The following is a 19,869-nucleotide window of genomic DNA, read 5'->3' on the forward strand; positions in this document are numbered from 1 at the left end:
CTGTCTTTGTGTTTGTTGTGGGGAGGATTTGTGCATGTTCTTTGATTAGATGGGGATTATAAAATAAATCCCAATTAGAAAAGTTTATCTCTATAATGGTCCAAATTTTATATACTTTGGCCTCTTCTTTTTCCTTCAACAAGATTGGCCCATATCAGTCTATTGCATGGTTTATTACCCTACAAATGGACGATGCATATATGAACTAGTTAATGAAAGTTTGATAATGTGATATATTCCATGTTTCAAGACATAGTGTTTCGAGTCAGCTTCCACGCATTTTAGCTAATTCATTATATGAGTACTACTTTCTTGTAGAAGAGATACTAAATGATTAGAAATCGTCTAACTATTTTGTTTCATTGGAATTTGATCAGATTTACCAGCGGATAGTTAAAAACGATACAATCTTCATTTTTTTATCAAAAATTGCACCACCCTTATTTACTTTACAACCAACCTCTGTCACTCCCAACTAGCAGACATCATTTGGCTGGGCCTTGTCGATATCAACAACGAGGAAGAAATAATCAAAAATACTAACTTACTATGGCTCTTGGCCCAGACAATGTTCTAAACGTAGTTGAGGAGATCAAAGCAACAAGAAGCACCTAGATGACTTTTTTTTCTGCGAATTAGAGTATAATTAAGTAGATCGAAACGTTATTGTGTTCCTCATTCCCGAATATGAAAAAATATGTTCTCATAAAATCTTGCTTCAATCTAATTTAACTAGCGAGTGATCCCAATCCACAACAAAGAAGAAGAGAAAAGGACTAAAAAGAAAAAAAAAGACAACATATCTTTTTCAGGATAATGATAAATGGCCAGAAAATTTGGCGAGAAATTGAAAAAGTTTATGATATATTTTTCATTTTAAAATAAACTGATCTTTTTCCATTTTTTAATTAAAAGGTATTAAAGTTAAAAGGGTAAAAAAACTAAAAAGGTAAAATAACATAGGTGAAATATCATTTTGGACAAATTTTCTGGCCAAAAAGATTTTTCCTTTTTCATGTAACTTATTTTAGGTCTTTAATGTGCTTTCCTCCAACTTTGATGTATGCTTTGCTTCTTCTAATTGTATTTGCTAAACCAAATGATTACTCCTTTTAATTAGCTTAGCATCTCGAAATGTTGTACATTTCCAAGGTTAATGCTTTCGTCAACTTTTGTACTTTCGGCTCTAAAGAAACAATAATTGAATTAATTAAGCAACAAATTTGTCTGTTTTACAAAATGGTCTCTTTCTTTAATTTAATTTAGTTTATTTCTTTTTCACTTCCTCCATGCTTGCAACTTTCCTCATACCACCACAATGATTTCTCCTTCATTAGACAAAAAAATACAAAAGGGGAATTATGGGGATGCACTAGAGATCATCCGAATAACTCCCTCTTGTTAGCTTATACAAGTTTCCGTAATTTGATTTTTACAAAGAATTAACCTAATTAAACAGTCATTCATCAAACCGTTTAAATTAAAAATAGCCAGTAGATATATAATATATGTATAGTTCATTTGGTAGAAATTCTCTATATTTGTTCAAATATGTGCAGTCTTATTTATTTCTAGCATATAGTTACAATCCTCAATAATATCCTCCTTTTTGATTGATTTTTTTGTACTAAACATAAAAACTCATGCAATAAAATTGAATAAAGCACTTTATAATGAACCATATATACAGTAGTACTTATAATAGACCAATCATGGAAAAGTCATTATCAAATGCCCAAAGAAAACCCTGAGGATTTCAGAATGTGTATATGGGAAATTTGGTAGCTTCATTTATAAAATTGTACCATTTACCCTACTATTTATTAGCCAACCTACCTAACATAGAACAAGTAACAACTACTGAATGATAGAGACCTTTCATTCAAATATTTTTGAGATATTCATAACTAGCAAGACTTTATTTTATACAAATGAGAATTGGCAAATGAACTAATTGCTAACTTAATATTCCATATTTCTTACATTACCATAGAATCAAGGATACTTCTCACAAGGACAGGGACGTCGAGAGTGGTGGGACGGGGAGCAAGAACCAGAAACTACGAAAGGAATTAGTTTCTAAAACTAGTTTCTATAGGCCATGGTCGAAATTTTGCAGAATCGAACCAGCAAAACTGGATGTGAAATTATAATCAATACACTGCAAAACTGTGTCATTCTGAATTTTAATCGATGTGCAAAATCAGCTTGAAATCTATGCAGTGATTAGTTTCCTTTATTGCCAATGTTTCCAGGCTTTGGGAAGTGCATCGAAAGTTGTTTCTCCAACTCCACTAGACTGAAAAAACATAAGCATGAGAGGGAAGATTGTGTCAAAAGTAAACAAATATCTTATGAAGATTGAATGAAAACGAATTTAGATTGGAATAATTATCTTACATCTCATATTTCTGCAAAGCTTCTGTTTGTTTTGCTTTATAGAGTTCAGTGTCCTTAGGTACGGCGGTGCTGAAATTATAGTCTACAAAGTTGGATCAATAAAACCCATATCAGCAAGAGAATTAGCAAAGGAGAAGACAAGAAGTCTAGGAAGCAACCTTACTTGAGTTACAAAAAATATTCAACAGGAGAAGAATAATAAGCATATTCATGCAAAAATGGACAAAACTTTCACCATGCCCCAACCCATACTCGATGAAAACAACCCATTCCTACTGAACCCTCTCTTAAATGGTACATGTCATTCCATATTTGTGAAAATCAAGTTAGTTTCTCCATGTCTGAGAAGTAAATAGCATGTTAGCCCAAAAAGTATTCCCATCATCAAATGCTAGCTCAATTATTCACCATCCCCTCTGCCCAACACCCCCAAGAAAAAAGGTGCTAGACACACGGTATTATATCTCACCCTCCAAGAAAATCCCGGCAACCATCTCTCTTATGTCAAAACATCAATAGCAATTGACAAAGCAGTGTCCTAACCCAAAAATGCAATTTGCATCTAAATTAAACCAAAAAGAAATTAAAATAATCTAAACAAAAAAAAAACGCCTAAAGAATCAACTGCCACCTAAGCAAGCAATATCCAACTTAAGTCATTCTCCAGCTGTCTGGAACAACATCAATGGTTTGCCACTGCCAACGACCCAACCACCAACTAAACAGGCCATACCCCCATGACTTACTACTTCCACCATGTCCTTCCGTTCTCCATAGCAGGTAAAAAACTCTCAAGAAGACCTAAAACCAATTAACACTTCTGATTCTGAATGCCAAACCATCCATAGCCCCCACCTCAAAATACTTTATCAAGTAAACACTTTTTCTCAATACCTAAAGATCTGATCACACACACCCTCAAAGAACACTGTAGTATCCATGAATAAAGCAAATTATGATTTAATGAAAATAATATAATTTATAATATTCTACAGCCAGTTCCTGACAGGAGGACGTGGTAGAAGACGTTCATTATGGCAATAATTATTAAGCATATACCTTAAACAACAAGGATCATGGAAACTGATAAAATGGATGCCACAATGGGCAGATGGGTCTTTGGAGTACATGCAAACATGGAGAAGTACAAGCTAGTAGCAAAGGTAATTAAGCATGGATTTATCATTTAGGATACATATGTTTTTGAAGTAATTCAAAGATGTTGTTCGGTTCATGTATTAAGCAGGATCTCCGCTTCTATAGGAATACTCTTCCAACACTGACTTACTATACTATAAACTCCTCGGTCCTGATTCATGAGTTTGCTTTGTCTACAGGGATACGACGGGAAACCACAGAAATAGATTCATATGAGCTTTTCTCCCTTGCCAAAAATATTCATTGTATACAAAAAGGTCTAGTAATGATTAATTATTCTGACAACTTAGAGCGTGCTTACTCTTGTTATGCACTACATTCTATGTAACAACAGAATTCACCTGTAGTTTGAACTGGAACAAGTTTCTTCACATCTTCACTTTTCTTGACTTCTGACACAGACACGTTTTTGGTGAATCCTGGTCCCTGCCAACAGAACAAATTGTCAGTAATACGTTTAATGCTGAATAAAGATGAAGAGAATTAGAAGTTGACAATGCAGACACAAAAGCATGCATGATCAGACATATGGAATTACTGAATTCCTCTTTCATTCAGTGGAGGAAGAAATTGAGATACTGGAAACATGACATTAATGCAGTAAAGCCTACTCAACTTCCGATAAACTAGATATTATACCTTCTTCTTCTCCTTTCTCTTCAGAATTTTCATGTGGCATTTTTTTATGTAATGCATCAAATGATAACGTGAATGCCTTGAATTTAATTGTTCTCTCACATCAGAATTCTCAGTAAGCCAGTCTATAATTTCTTTTGATTTAACCACCTCGTCTGTGTCTAGAGTCTCTAACCAGGAATAGACAGGCTTCCACTGATCAGTTCGTTGAAATCGATGATCAAAATTTTCCTGTCATGAAAGGATTCTAGGAATAAATTGCTAGTCATCTACCACAAAGCAAGATACTGGTTGATGCAAAACTAAATCAAGCATTGGGCAAGAACAGCTGTGCAAAAGACACTAAATATTCAAGTAATAATTAAACCTGTACAGATTAGATGAATACTACAGTAATAATGAATTAAAATTTTCAACTGAGACATGGCAATGATTCCTAAAATAGGCAATTTCTAGCAGTCTCTTGGACTATGGCAAAGTATAGCATTATTCTTACAGGCCAATTTTTAAAATGCTCATTGACTTGTGGCTCCTGGAGATCTTTTCACATGAAACTTTTAGTATTGTATACAAGATATACATTTTCATATTTTTCTAATAGTGGTGTCTGGGCCAACTTGTGCACACCTCGATATTCCACCTGTTACCTGCTACCTCCCACCAGCACAGGTGTTGGGTAATTGTACTCACCAACACTTCATTGACCACTAGGCCACACACTTGGGGTGCTACAAACTATAATGTGTATTCTGCCAATCCCTTTTAACTTAATAAACTAAAAAGACATGCATCTTCCCAGAATAATACAAAAAACAATCTGGAAAGCACTCCGACAGAAACCGTGAATATATTGTATGAAGTGTTATTGAAGTTTTTCTCTACACAGTATATTGTGGGAAGTATCATCAAAGTTTTCTTTACATATTTATCAGCTATGGTATCTTTTCACTCTATTCACATTCACCAACCCACAAACAATCCATTTTAAACTCACTCAACTAGAAGTGTGTGTCTGAACACAAACAAAAGTTGATTAGGTAGCTTTTCAACCTGGGAAACTAATAAAGAGATTCAAGTGCACTATGACGACAACTTCACAAAAATCAAAGAGGCCATGACCACTTGCAACCACATATATAGATACTTATCTGGCAGGGCCAAGAATGTGCATAATAAACAACAGGTGTGATTATAAAGGATTAAGACAAGAAGGGATGTTGAAGGGGCTTCAGGCTGTTGAGTAAATGGAGATCAGAGTTTAAATTGGTTCTTGAATTCAGTCTACGGGCAGGTGCTAAGGAATTTACTGGCTTGATGAGGCAGAAATTATGGGTTCAGCAAGTGCAGTCAACAAAGACATCCATGTGAAGTTAGGACGACCTCGTACAAGAATGATAACCTAAGGAAATATGCCAAATGGCAGAAGCAGTAACAGTGAGGTTGACTATCTTCTATTGTGCATCATGGACTGAAAGTTAATCTGATTATCAGTGTCAGCCCACAAAAGTAACTGACCAGAGTGTCACTTCCTTAGTCTTCAATTAAGTGGACGTGCGACACTTGACAACTTGCTCACATTCTTGCACTGTGTAACATCATTCTGTCTCATTCAACTTGCAGCACTCGAATGCTATAGGATAAATATCCTGCATCAAGACACCCCCAATAGTAAAATCAGATGCATATGTATGTACCTTGAATGTCTTGGTAAAGTCAGGCAATGCCAAGACTGTCACAACTGTCTTAATGCCTTCAAATGCCTTTTGACAATGTTCCGTCCAAACTCATGGCTTGTTCTTCTTTAACAACTCAGTTAATGGTGTTGCTTTGGCTGAATATTCATTGATGAACCGGCGATAGTAGTTAACAAGGCTAAGGAAAGATCTCTACTCAGTTAACTTTGTAGGTGCCTCTCACTCTTGGATAGCTCGAACCTTAGCCTTGTCCATGCGTAGCTCGCCATTGATGATGACATGTCCAAGAAGGGTGCCTTTGATTGTGCAAATTTGCACTTCTCCCTCTTGATGTATAACTCATTCTCCAGCAAGACTTGGAATACCTTTCTTAAGTGCTCTACATGCTCCTCCAAGGTGTTGCTATAGATGCCTTTATCATCTAAGTATACTACTACAAACTTATCAAGATAGCTGATAGAGATGAAAGAACTAGCTCATGAGAGAGGAAAATGTAACAGGTGTGTTGGTTGAGCCGAAATGTATTACCAACCACTCAAAGGCTCCATATCTCGTCACACATGTTGTCTTCGGCTCATCCCCTTCCACAATGCGAACCTGGTAGTAGCCTTTGTGAAGATCTACCTTGATAAAGTACTTGGTTTGTCCAAGTCTATCAAATAAGTCAGTTATTAGCGGGATCAAATGCTTGTTCTTCATTTTAACTTTGTTAAGCGCCCGGTAGTCTACACATAAACACAATAAACCATCCTTCTTCTTTTGGAATAACATCGGCGCGCCAAAGGTGTCTTCGATGGATGGGTGTGACCGGCATCCAATTACTCTATCAATTATTTCATAAGCTCCAAGTGGTACCATGCAATAAGAAGCGTATACGGGTGGCTTAACTCCTGGCTCTAACTTAATCTTGTGATCTACCTCATGCCTACAAGGCAAGGGCTTAGGTAGTTTGTTTGGGCATAGCATCTTTGTGCTCTTTCACTCACTTCTCTTAGCAAGGCGACAATGTCTCATGGTAACCCATGTCTTGCTCCAAACTTGCAATGGTTGCCATGGATGTCAGCGCCTCCTTCGTGAGCCCCTTGACTAACTACATAGCCGAAAGTTGTGCTTGGCTCTCTCTGTGCGACATAGTCACTGTAGGCACCATGTGAGCTCCTTCTTATTTCATGACCAAAAGACGTAGAGGTAAGGGTGATTAAAGTGTGACAGTGTCTAAAGAACTACTACTCTAGAACAATATCACAGATATCCACTGTTAGGGCGGTAAAGTTTGTCGTACCTTTCCAATTGCCTAATTTGACACCAACACCATAGGCTACACCATGAGCATTTTGAGTCTTTGTATTCACGGTATTAACGCGGGAGTGAGCTGGAGCGACCTTCAACTCTAGTCTCTTTGTTGCAGCCTCGGTCACAAAATTATGAATTGATCTAGTGTCCACCGATACACAAGCGGGTTTGTTATTGATAGAGAGATTCATGTACTGATTGTCATTGTCGTCGGGCTGCATAGATTGCTACTTGACAGCTCCACATAGTCCTATCATACCTAATTGTGTTGTGCCCTCTCTTTGCTTTTTTTCCCTTCTGCTCATGCACCATAGCATTGAGACTCTTTAAGTCGGGAAGTTTCCTGAAACCGTGTGGCCCTCTGCATATGTAGCATCCCTTCTCTTTGAAAAAGCTAAGAGACCTACTAACCTACTTTTTAACTCATTGCCTTTACCTTTGTCATACATATCTTGCCAGAAATCCATCAAAGACTCAGACTCTACTATGGCTTCGTCTATATCTGTGACTTATTGGCATTGCAACTCCTACTTAGCCCAATTTTGCAACTGATCCATAAAGTGGAACAAGTCATTGCTGGTGAGGTTGGGGATTTAGAGAATAAGGGTGGTGAACTCTTTGACATAGTCATGTATGCTCTATGTTTGCTTCAAATCCTGAAGTTTGCGCCTTGCCTTGTAAAAGACAGTATATAGGAGGAACTGATCCCACATGCTGATAGTGCATAAACCTCTCTTAGCATCAACCACTTTTCGTCTCCATCATAGCATGACAGATAGGTACAACAAACAGTATTGATCTTGGCTTTGTAGCCCCTCACCTTTCCATGCCAAGAATAGTTCTCCAAGTGCCAAACAAAATTCTCTACTTCTTGAGCATTATGAACCCTTTTGAACACCGGTGGTTTGGGAGCCTCAATCTTAGCCTCCCTCGTTACAACAACATTTCTTGTTGTCTTAGTCACGCCAGTGCCGACCTGCTCTTCGAGTGCCTCATCTTTGCCTTCATGGCATCGATAGTGCTCAACGCCTCCATGGAATCATCTCTATCTTGGTCTGTTTTCGCCCATCCAAGTCATTTCAGATGCTCTCGATCTTTTCAAGAATGTGCCCCTCAAGAACACTTGAGTGTCTTCTACCTTCCCAAAGCGTTGGACAAATATCTCGACTACATTCATCCACACATTAACCTTCATAACCCACTCTCTACCAAGCGAGACATTTCTAGGCAGGACCTCCACATCATCCTTGCTCACCTCAGTGGCAGAAGGTTTATGAATGTAAGTCTTTCGTTTGACTCAACCTTGAGCGACATTTCCTGGTTTTTGTTGACGACACTTCTCTTTTTGTTATAGCTTTTCATGCTAGTAGCATCTTGGGTGGTAGCATCATTGATTTCTCCGTCGTTTGTCATTTTCTTAGTTACAACCTTGCTCGATATAATGTTGGCATGTCCTTAGTCTTCAACTAAGTGTGCGTGCAACACATGACAACTTGTACACGTTCTTGCACAACTTGCTCACAACCTCGCTATGTCAAGTCGGCCTAAGACACTAGGAATCGCTAAGGGGATGATAGAAAGAACAAAAGAGAATTGCTAGGGAGATTTGTATTGGAGAGACTTGAATTAGTTGCTTGATGATATTACAGATGAATACCTCCCTATTTATACTACACGATTAGGGATAATATGCAAATAATAATTATTAAACAGATCATTTCATATTTACAAGTAGGTTTCTTCTCTAGAATTCTCTACATGTCCAGAATATTCTAAAGCCTTTTAAAAAAAATTCCTAGATATTCCATAAGAATTTAGAGTCATTCTAAGAGACTCTCCAAAGTTCTAGAATCTTCCCACAAAAGCTTCTTATGTAAGCTTTCACATGGCAAAAAGGTGTGCCAACTAGCGCTTATTGAGTTGGGGATATGGTTGCGCTTTTGGGTGGAGGGTGGTCTATTGCTCACCACTTGACACACCTTTTTGCCATGTGGAAGCTTACATAAGGAAGATGCTAGCATTTGTTGAATATTCTAGAACCATGGAAAGTCTGCAAAGACTCTAGATTCTTATGGAATATTTCAGAAGAATTTATGAAAGGTCTTAGAATATTCTAGGTATGTAGAGAATTTAGAGAACGGACCTACTTTTAAATATGAAAGGATTTGAGTACTAATTATTATTTGCAGATTAGCCCCTAAGTGAGTAGTATAAATAGAGGAGTATTCATTTGTAAAATCTCGAAGCAAATAATTCAAGTTCTCTCCAATACAAATGTCCCTTGCAATTCTCTTGTATTCTTTCTATCATTACCTTAGCGAATTCCTAGTGTCTTAGATTGACTTGACATAGCGAGATCGTGAGCAAATTGTGTAAGAACGTAAGAAAGTTGTCAAGTGTCGCACACGCACTTAGTTGAGGACTAAGGACATGACAAGAGCCTTTCAATAAGAAGCAAAGATTTATGAGCCCCGTAAACCTACAATTTAAATTGCAGTCTAATACTCTAATTATTAGGATTATTTCATCAAAATTTTCTTAAGTGGAATAGGCCTCCTATCTGATATGATGTAAACTGTAAAGCAATCAACAAATTAACACAGAAGTAAGAGTTGAAAGAGATTTATAACCAGAAAATTGATAAAAAAATAATAGCACCTTAAAAATATCCTTTGATAATGAAAGCATGTGAAGACACACTACCAAAGTGTCAGATTTTGAAAGTAGGAAATAACGATCATGAGAGTTTCAGTTATCATTTAAGCATGCTAAAGCTCGACATAGGTTCCTATGGACTATGACATAACAATGAGACAAAGCAAGTTGGAGGGATTGATTTGTGTTCTTGGAGAAGATCTTTGATTTTGCCTAGGATGTAAAAGTCCAAAGATATATGTTGATCTAAGAAGTTTAAAAGTGGGTTTGATTCAATGATTTTAACTATTTGAGTGCAACATCGGAAAAAGAAAATAATCTAGATCATTTTTTTGAAAAAATAATTTGATAACCATGGTGTCGGGGCCAAGTTTGTGCGCACCTTGACTAATTTCATAAGGTACCTGCCACCTCCCAATGGCACAGGTAATAGGTAACTCTATTCACCAAGGTCAAGACAGGTGGGAAAAAAATCACCTAGTGTTTTTTATCTCAGTTGGAAATGTAACCTGAAATCTCATGGTTCTCAATCAACTTCATTGACCACTAGGTCACACCCATGCATGCGTAATATGAACATGATTTTGAGAAGGAGCAAAAATCAAGACCCTGAAAGCAAATATAAAAAGTAATAGGAGATAACTTTTAGTTTTCTGTTTCTTGGTAGCACAAAAAGATTACACAAAAATCCACTTTTAGAGGAACAAATATTAAAACCTTGGACTAGATTTTAGTTGGTTAGCATCGATTCCACAAGGGTAGGAAGTGACACTCAAAAATTAATATACTTCCAATAATGATAAAGGTGCACGAAGCCATTTGATCTATACATAAAAAAATGGCATTCAATACCTACAAATAAGAGCTAAAGATGGATTTATAAGCCTATTCAATTAAGGAGAAGAGAAGATTGAGGTAATTTCAACTAGGCGAGCATCCACGATGTCTTTTTTGAGAAAAGATAGTGAATATATCCCAAGTGATAACTCTCCCGCGAAATTCCCAACTACTTTGATTATATACATAACAATGCAGAAGAGAAAGACTTCTTCTTCCATGCGGGGTGTGGCCTAATGGTCAATGTAGTGGGTTGAGCACCATGAGGTCTCAGGTTCGAATCCCAGCAAAGACTACACACTAGGTGATTTCTTCCCATATGTTCTAGCCTTGATAGACGGGTACCTATTGGTGGTGAAAGATGACAGGTACACGTAGAATTAGTCGAGGTGTGCCAGAGCTAGCCGGACACCAAAAGGATTAAGCAAAAACCTAAAAGTAAAATTCAAGAAATATTGTGTTTTTAACTAAAGGTGTCATCTTTGCTTACGAATTAACCAAAGGTATCAAAGCAAGTGAAAGAAGATTTCAATATCCACAATAAGACACCAGCATGACATATTTAATTTCAGTCCTCATTGAAATTAGCCACAACTCCGCAATACAAGTGCAAACCAACAACAGAGAAACGGAAACAATCACCAACTGTAATTTTTTTTTAAAAAATTGCAGATAAGGAAGAACCTAGAATAGCAAAATCAAATATTTATTGAAATTAAAAGAATACCATTGTGTCTCAGATTGAGGAGAAGTTGTTGGCCTCCTTGGGAGTATTATGATAATAGAGCCGGCTGCCAAATTCCTCAGCGAAAGTGCAAAACTGAAAGGAGGAAGACAGTAGACGAAGCAGAGAGCACTCTATTCTGCTCTTCTGTTATTTGTATCTATGAAAAAGGGTCAAAATTGCCCTATTGCACTCAGAAATAAGTTATATTTGTATTTAGTCTGACTCTAATTTAATTATAGAAAAAATTAAATTTAGTATCATTATACTTTCGTTTTAAATGTCTTGATTCAATTTTGAACACATTATTATTTTTAAACCACTAATTTCCATTATTTATCTCCACTTTTATTTTCTATGTGATGTTTGTGTAAATTACTCCGTACTATTTTTTTCTAATTTGAATTACTCTCAATTTAATTTATTTTTTTTGTAAAATTAATTCATCCCAAAAATTCTCAAACTCCCAATTCTGTCCTGTAATAAGTAAACTAGCAGAAATAAGAGTTTAATAGCTAGGAATTTATACTTCACTTATGGAACACAATATACTCAGTCAAATACATATATTATTCTATTTACTTAAAAATTCTTCGTACAAATTTTCTAATTTTTGTGGTAGATTCTATAAAATAAAGTTGTATATAGTTGCATTTCTAATGTTGAAATAAATTTGATTAGCTTCATATCAAGTTCGATTTTTTTAGATAGCATGTTTCCTCGTATAACCCTTTTTTTCCTAGTAAGGCATCTATTAAATTGTCGTAGAATTCAGACCTTTTGGATTTGATTCCTCTGTTTCGATATGTAATGTTACATGTAACTCATGTAAGTTAGGAAGTAAAACATGATAAAAATAGTTTTAGTAAAAAGTTTAAGTAACAAAAATCCTACATGTTGAGCAGATTTTGAAGCCTCGATCAACACATAAAGAATCACAAAGAACCCTAACTTTTTCGATGTTTCCAATGGCTAGAAAAAAATCGAACTTTTGTAGTAGATCCTATGACTGAAAAAAGAACTCATTCAAATACATATATTATTCGATTTGCTTAAAACTCCCTCCTACAAATCTTCGAACTTTTGTGGTAGATCCTAGCTTAGTCGATGTTTCTAATGATTAGAAAAGAATTGAACTTTTGTGGCAGATCCTGTGACTGGAAAAGAAAACTCATTCAAATACATATATTATTTGATTTGCTTAAAAATCCCTCCTATAAATCTTTGAACTTTTGTGATAAATCCTAGTAAAACAAAGTTGCATAAGGTTGCATTTCTTATGTTGAAATAAATTGATTAGCTTCATATCAAGTTTGATTTTCATTTTAATAGCTTATTTCATAATACAATTTTTTTTTCTAGTCATCTATTAGATTGTTGTAAAATTCAATTCCTTTTGGATTTGATTCCTCAATTCCAACATGTAATGTTACATGTAATTTAGGAAGTAAAACATGATTAAAATAGCTTTAATAAAGAGTTTAAGTAATAAAAATCTTACTTGTTGAGCAGTACTTGAAGTCTCGAGCCGCACATAAAGAATCGTCAGGAACCCTAGCTTAGTCGATGTTTCTTATGACCGAAAAGAATTGAAGTTTTGAGAACATTTGGGATGGATTTATATTGCAAATTTAGACGAATTTAACAATGAATCAGGTTAAAATAATTAAATTTTAAAAAATGAAAATTCACGAGGACGCCACATAGCAAACTAAAGGTGGGGGCCAAGAAAATAATAATTGAGGGATAAATATTTATTCAAAGGTTAATGATAAAGACAATTTTGTTGAAAAAGTATAATGAAGGATAAATATAATTAATTTTCAATAGTAGAGAAACAAATTTGGCCATTTTCCGTTGAGGGGTAAAATTGCAAAGGGGGAAAGAAAGAAAGAAAGAAAAAAGGCAATTTATAAAACTTCTCCACCTTTCTCTAAAATTTTACATATTTCATCACAAAATTTGTCAATTAAAAAAGTAAGCAAATATTTTGGATTATTTATCGTAGTGTTTCAAATTGCTTGAAAATTATACCGTATAATTAGGTAATTAAAAAATTATATATATACGATAAGTTGAAACTCATTTGCCTGTTTACTTTTTTTATTTATTTTTTATAAATAAGTATATTTATTACTCCATCAAACCGAGAAATACAGCTCAGGAAAATGCACAAAACACATCATGCTATCATTGATTTGATGTAAACAAATGGTGCGGATAAGTTTTTATCTTGTGTTGCTGCCTCGTGCTTACTGATAAGTAGCAGCAACAGCAGCAGCATTTACTAACAACATTCCAAGCTATAACCTGTCTGAACTCACTCTTTTGAACAGATTAGTAACAAACAACTTAGAATACACACATAATACAAGTTTGTTGAGTTCAAAAGATCACCTCTTGTTTGAAAGAAATAAAAAGTTACTTGTTGTTATCTTTACAACAGAATCTCTCATTGCCTCTGAAATTGGTACAAAACTTTCAAGGTCCCCAATCAACACAGGTGATGTGAAACAACTCCTGTTTGGCTACTACTCACCATCTTTAGAGGTCGGTGTATACATCGAAAAGAATCCCAAAGGGTAAAGACCACAGTTTGATTCTTTCTTTCCAGTGCGGTCAAATAAGCATTCTAACCAAAATGACTTGAGGTCAACAGAGGGCTTGCCAGATTTAGATGCACAAGACCTGATGCAATGCAGCCACAAACACGTAGCTCACTGAAACACATTCTGGTATCTTCAAAGAATGTCAATTCATGAGGCGTTGCTTTTGCACTTTGTAGACACTTCAAAAGGAGGATCACCTGCTGTTACCAAGCACAAGGATAACAAAGAACAGCTGAAGTTCAACATGGGTTTTTTACATCTTAACTGCATTGTCATCAGGTGCCTTCACAGTCAGGAGTAGTCAACTTTGTCCCCAGTTCTACCCTCGGCTTAGCTGAAAGGCCCTTTGCTAACATCTCTTCATCATATTTACGTGCCATATCAACCATACCCTTTTGTACCAAGGCATCAATTAATGCATTGTAAGCAGACGCATCTGGACTCAATCCCTGTTTTTCCATCTTTTCCCAAAGAATAAAGACCGGTCGAAGAAATCCCCATCTTCCAAATTTCCTCATAAGCATGACATAGGTGTCCATCCTAGGTCGCACTCCGCTTTCAATCATTCTATCAAACAATTTGAGAATCTCTCTCGGCTTTTCAAGGCAACCAAAGAAGCTGTTGTATGTAATGACATTAGGCTCGCAACCCTTGTGAGGCATTTGACTAAGCACTTTATATGCGTCTCTATACCTCCCATTTTCACACATAAGCTTGATCAGTGTGTTGTACGTAGAAACATTTGGTTTGCACCCCAACTCAATCATCTCTTGACAGAGCTTAGCTGCTACATCAACACCATCTGAAATCCCAATAGCACGGATAACAGTGTTATACGCGATCACATCCAAGTTAATTCCTTTCTTCTTCATTTCTTTGTATAATTTTACAGCTTTCCATGGCTTTCCGCTCTTGCACTGTACATCCATGTAAATTGAGTACGAATACAGATCCTTTTGCACACCCCTTGTATCCATCTCTTCCCAAAACTGTCTACATTTACCCCACCAACTCATCTTGAACCACCCACGAAGAAGCATATTACATATTTTTGTGTCCACCTTAAAACATGAATACTTCACATCATTCTTGTTCTTAGGGAAGCACAAGTCTTCGGCCTCTATCACATGCTTATACTCACATAAAGCATCAATTAGATTTGAAAATGAAACTTGATCTTTTAAATTAAATTCCTCCATCTTATCAAACATATCAATTGCTTCTTTTACCATGTGAGCAGACACATAACGTTTGAACAAGACTCGGAAAGTGGTGTGGTCAGGCATGGAGGATACACTTCTCATTTTCTCAATCAAGCTCCAAGCTGCATCAAATTCAAAGAACTTTCCCAGAATGTCAATAAGTTGGTTGCACGTTTGGCTGGTGTGATGGAAGCCACACTGCGTCTCGGCCCAGTTGAAGAACTCTAAAGCTCTTCTCCAGTCATTGTTGTAACAAGAGAGGGTTTCCAGCATGATGGTGGGGTTCAGAGGGTCAGAGGAAGCACTAGTTGAACTTGGGGATGAATTTGGGTCATCATAGTTGGGAAAGGAAGTGGTGTTTGGGGCATTGGAGGGGGTGGAGTGATAACCGTGATGATGAAGCAAGGTTTCGAATTGCGCGAGAAGCAAAGAAGAAGGTAAGAAAGTTGAATATCGAGAAATAACTGACGAAAGCATTCTAGAAGATTAGGAACTAGTTTTCGAATATAATCTGCTAATAACTGTGAGGTTCACAGGACTGCGGGTGTTAATGATTGTCCTGCCAAGTAAATCACAATGATCAAAAATGTTATGTTAGTTTAGCATCAGCACAGAAAGAATTATCTAAAAAAACATTTTTGCATTTTACAGTATTCTATAAGGGAAGATCGCATGTTGGCAAATATTTGTTTGCTCTTTATCATTGGTGATTTTCTATGAATACTTGTAATGGGCAGTGTAATGATGTAATCAAAATCTCATGGTTTATATGTTGTCTTTTTTATTTAATGTAATTTAGTTGTCGCCTTTTATTTTCTGCTTTTATGTTATTATATCTATGGCAATATATGTTTTTCAATCATTTCCCGAAAGTTCTTTGAATGCATCTGAGCTTAGACATTTGTTTTTTTTTATTGATGACAAGGGAAACCCACAGCCGCTACCCTTTGGGTGCGCTCAGCGTAAAACACCCGCTCCTATGCAATAGCTCGCAAACCACATAGGAGAGGTAACTCGCACTAGACATTTGTTTGATGTGGTTTTACATTTTTCAACACATAAATTAGTAAGTACTTGAAAACTACAGAAGAACACAAAATTTTCAGCAAAACAAAATTCAACTGAATTCCATCTTAATCTCAACTCAATTCACAAACCAGAAATCATTCACAGTCACATAAAAACCATTCCATAACACATTTCACATCCCTTTTGAACTACTCAAGTTAAGATAATTTGAGTTTAGGATAAAAGGAGAATTTACCAATTTAAATTGATGGACAACAATGCAGAAGTAATTGCAACCACTAGACCCCAGCCAGTTAGAGTTATGGGGCTTTAGCAAAGTAAAATAAGCCTCAATCCATTGACAATTCCAACCACAGAAGCAAAGGGAACTTCCTAATTCAATTGATCAAACCAACTTGACTATTGATCTTGTGATAATTTGTCAATATATTGAAGAGCTTAAAGAACGATCAAGTTTAGCATGGAGAATTCACAGTTACTAATTTCTTAAGTTGGGGATTTTTATGATACCTACCATTTTTTTAAAAATCCGGAACTTTTAAAACCATAATGGAGCTCCATTCACCTTTCAGATCTTTTAATATATCAACTCAGTTCTTTTTTGTCAAACCTGTTATCATAACTAATATATTTGGGAAATTTAAGCAAAAACATGTATGGACGATATTATTTCAAAGCCAGTATTCTACAGGATGTTTTTTTAAAACAGAAAATCAATAACTCAGCTTTGGAAGCAAAAATATGTATGGAGTGCATTTATAAACATGTACACTAGTTTTGTTTTTCAGTTGTAACAGTATGCATATATGAATTTCCAGGCTCAAGTAGAGATAATTGAATAAATAGTTATATTAGAGGCATAATGGCCAATGGCTCAAACTCTCAATACTTTCCAAGATCATCACATTCCGTTCCCAACTGAAAACATGAAATTTTACTACAAAACATGTGTTTTTGGCATCATGGATGAAGATATATTAATCAGCACATCATATGGATACAGTGAGCTGCAATCTCTTCTTTAAAATGCATACAGAACTAAAACGATTGGTCTGCAAATTGCTCAAATGGGTAAGGCATCACAAAAATGTTATGCATAAGTAAAATTAGACAAAATGGAGGTCCACCTTGTCTCTAGCCATGTTCATGGCAATGTTTTGTTTCCCCGATAACTCAATGGGGGAACTCGATATGTTAAGCAACAAAGTAATTACATTTCTGAATACAAAGAGAGAGGCGCAGTGCGCGGAGGAAAAGCCTAGAATGAATAAGCTATGGTCTAGTCAAACTTGAACAGTAAACAATCAATCAGAATAAGCAAGAATCGGTAAAAACAACCCCCAAAATTATTTCTTGGACTGTTCAAATCATTTGAAGGTATGAATAGAACATTTGCATTCAATCAATTATGCAATTATCAGGAAACAAACCTAATTATTTTCACAAATTTTACAGGTAAAATCAAGAAAGATTAAATTTAAATTTAAGGATTAAGGTATCATTTCTTCTTTAAATTAAATTAAAAGAAAGATGAATTACTGGTGCCCACCAACAACAAAAAAAAAAAAATGAGAAATTAACATCAAGATCAAATCTTTATCTCATAATAGAAAAATACCATTGATCCCCAAGTCGAGGAGAAGCTATTAGTCTCCGAGATTAACTCAGCAAACTGCAACAGAAGAAGGATGGAATAGCCGACAGGCTCGAAGAAGAAGAAGAGAGTTGTTTTCTGGAGTGGCTCTATTTCTGCTTATGAGTTCTAAGTAGTTTTTTGCAATTTGCACCCCTAACATATACTTCTTAGTTCTTATTATTTGCTCCCTGTTCTTTTGTTTCTGATAATTAGCACCATAATCTTTTTGTTCTTACAAAACAATGAAAATTACTAATATATTCCTTATACGTGTCTTTCTTAATCCTTATGAAGTATTGCTTGACACTATGATCTGGGGCCACCAATATTACCTCTAGCTATTGTGTTGAAATCTCCGATCTTATTTTGAGAAACAACAATGTTATAAGGTATTTTATTGATTAATTGGCTATGACAATATAAAATTATAGTTGCAGCGATAAATAACATCATTATACTACTGCGCAGAGATAATAATGTCCCTACATTGAACAATAATGAAAACAGATAGCTAGTATATTCATGAATACATATAGAAAATATATATTTTATACCATAAAAAGTATTTGAGATAGTCATCGTAAAAATGAAAGAACACTATGTAGCTAATAGAAAAAAACTATAACTTTGAGTTACTGAAAGAAGCAGCAACTTCTTGACAGTAAATTAAATAGTTGTGTAGTAATGTGTATTATTGCATATCTAATTAACATATAGGAGATTGGTAAAAAAAAATTACTCTTTACTTGCACGTTTAAAATTTTGCATATATCTAAAAAGTGATTTGTTAAATGTCATTTCATAAGGTTCCTTTCGTGTACAATTAAAATGGAAAAGGGTTATATTTACCCCTGTACTATTCGAAATAGTTTAAATATGTACTTCGTTATACTTTTGGGCCAAATAATATCCTCATCCGTTAAATATTTGAATCTCAATCTTAAAATAAACAAGTGGAGGTAAGGGTATACATGACCGGGTCGATTCGGGTTTTTCAAATATCAAACCAAACCATTTGTGTCGGATTTTTAAATCTATAAACCAAACCAAACCAATAAAACTCGGATTTTTCTACCTCAGTTTTTTTTGGATTTTTTAGGGTTTTTTCGGTAAAGTATTCATACAAACATATAATTTACTTGTACTTCAAAAATTTCTTTAGTCCTACCAAAATACAACTATATAAGGTGTTTCTTAAGAAAATAACACAAAATATGATATGAGTAATGACACTAAAATATCCAACAAAAAAATAATAATAATGAAATCACGTAAAACAAATATTGCAAATTAGCAAGTCATAATGAAAATGATCATAATTTAAAAGTACTAAATCATGCTAAAATAAGTTTAATAAGTACTTAGTTACATGACTAAATATTAAAGGAAATTAAAATTAGATTATGTATTTGAATTGTCTAAATCATTGTAAATCCAAAGAACAAATATTTAATATTATTGTCATTCTTAGTGTTGAATTGATTTTCATTTTGCATTAGTATTAATTTGATTTTGATTTAAGCTTTATTATAATTACAAACATATGTGGACTATAATCTTTATTGAACCATTCAAAATTCTAAGTTTCAAATTTGAAATAATATATTAAAAGATAAAAACTATGAAAAAGTATAAGAAATATTTAAAAATTATATCAAAGTAAATATTTTTATGTATAAAATAAAATTTTAAAATTATAGATATAATGTCGGGTTGGTTTGGTCTCGGGTTGATTTTTTTTAGTTAAAACCAAACCAATCCAACTATAGTCGGGTTTTATTTTTCAATACCAAACCAAGTCAAACCAATCACTAGTTGGGTTTCTTTCTCGGTTTGACTTGATTTACGGTTTGGTTCAGTTTTCGGTTCGATTTTGTAAACCCCTAAGTGGAGAGTTGAGATTGATTTGAAGGACCCATATTTTTTGTCTCAGCCAACACCCACACTTTTTTGCCCAAACCCATTTATAAACAAACAAAAGCACAACGAGTTGTTT

At 35.0% G+C, this 19,869-nt stretch overlaps 2 protein-coding genes across 2 annotated transcripts; both read right to left on the reverse strand.

The window, feature by feature from the left end:
* Nucleotides 1–1,858: 1,858 nt before the first annotated feature.
* Nucleotides 1,859–11,789, reverse strand: LOC102600774 (uncharacterized). Its single transcript, XM_006344378.2, has 5 exons — nt 11,401–11,789; nt 4,198–4,425; nt 3,900–3,984; nt 2,401–2,482; nt 1,859–2,299 (listed from the first exon to the last, which is right to left on the reverse strand). Exons 1-5 carry the CDS (start codon nt 11,401–11,403, stop codon nt 2,227–2,229), a joined length of 471 nt encoding a protein of 156 aa, XP_006344440.1. The 5' UTR covers nt 11,404–11,789; the 3' UTR covers nt 1,859–2,226.
* Nucleotides 11,790–13,708: 1,919 nt separating this feature from the next.
* Nucleotides 13,709–18,003, reverse strand: LOC102601356 (pentatricopeptide repeat-containing protein At1g80550, mitochondrial). The gene is made up of 2 exons (XM_006344380.2): nt 17,856–18,003; nt 13,709–15,767 (listed from the first exon to the last, which is right to left on the reverse strand). The coding sequence occupies exon 2, from the start codon at nt 15,683–15,685 to the stop codon at nt 14,282–14,284; it is 1,404 nt and encodes a 467-aa protein (XP_006344442.1). The 5' UTR covers nt 15,686–15,767; nt 17,856–18,003; the 3' UTR covers nt 13,709–14,281.
* Nucleotides 18,004–19,869: the final 1,866 nt, after the last annotated feature.

The sequence above is a fragment of the Solanum tuberosum genome, unplaced genomic scaffold (genome assembly GCF_000226075.1).
Source record: "Solanum tuberosum cultivar DM 1-3 516 R44 unplaced genomic scaffold, SolTub_3.0 scf00055, whole genome shotgun sequence".
Lineage (NCBI taxonomy): Eukaryota > Viridiplantae > Streptophyta > Magnoliopsida > Solanales > Solanaceae > Solanum > Solanum tuberosum.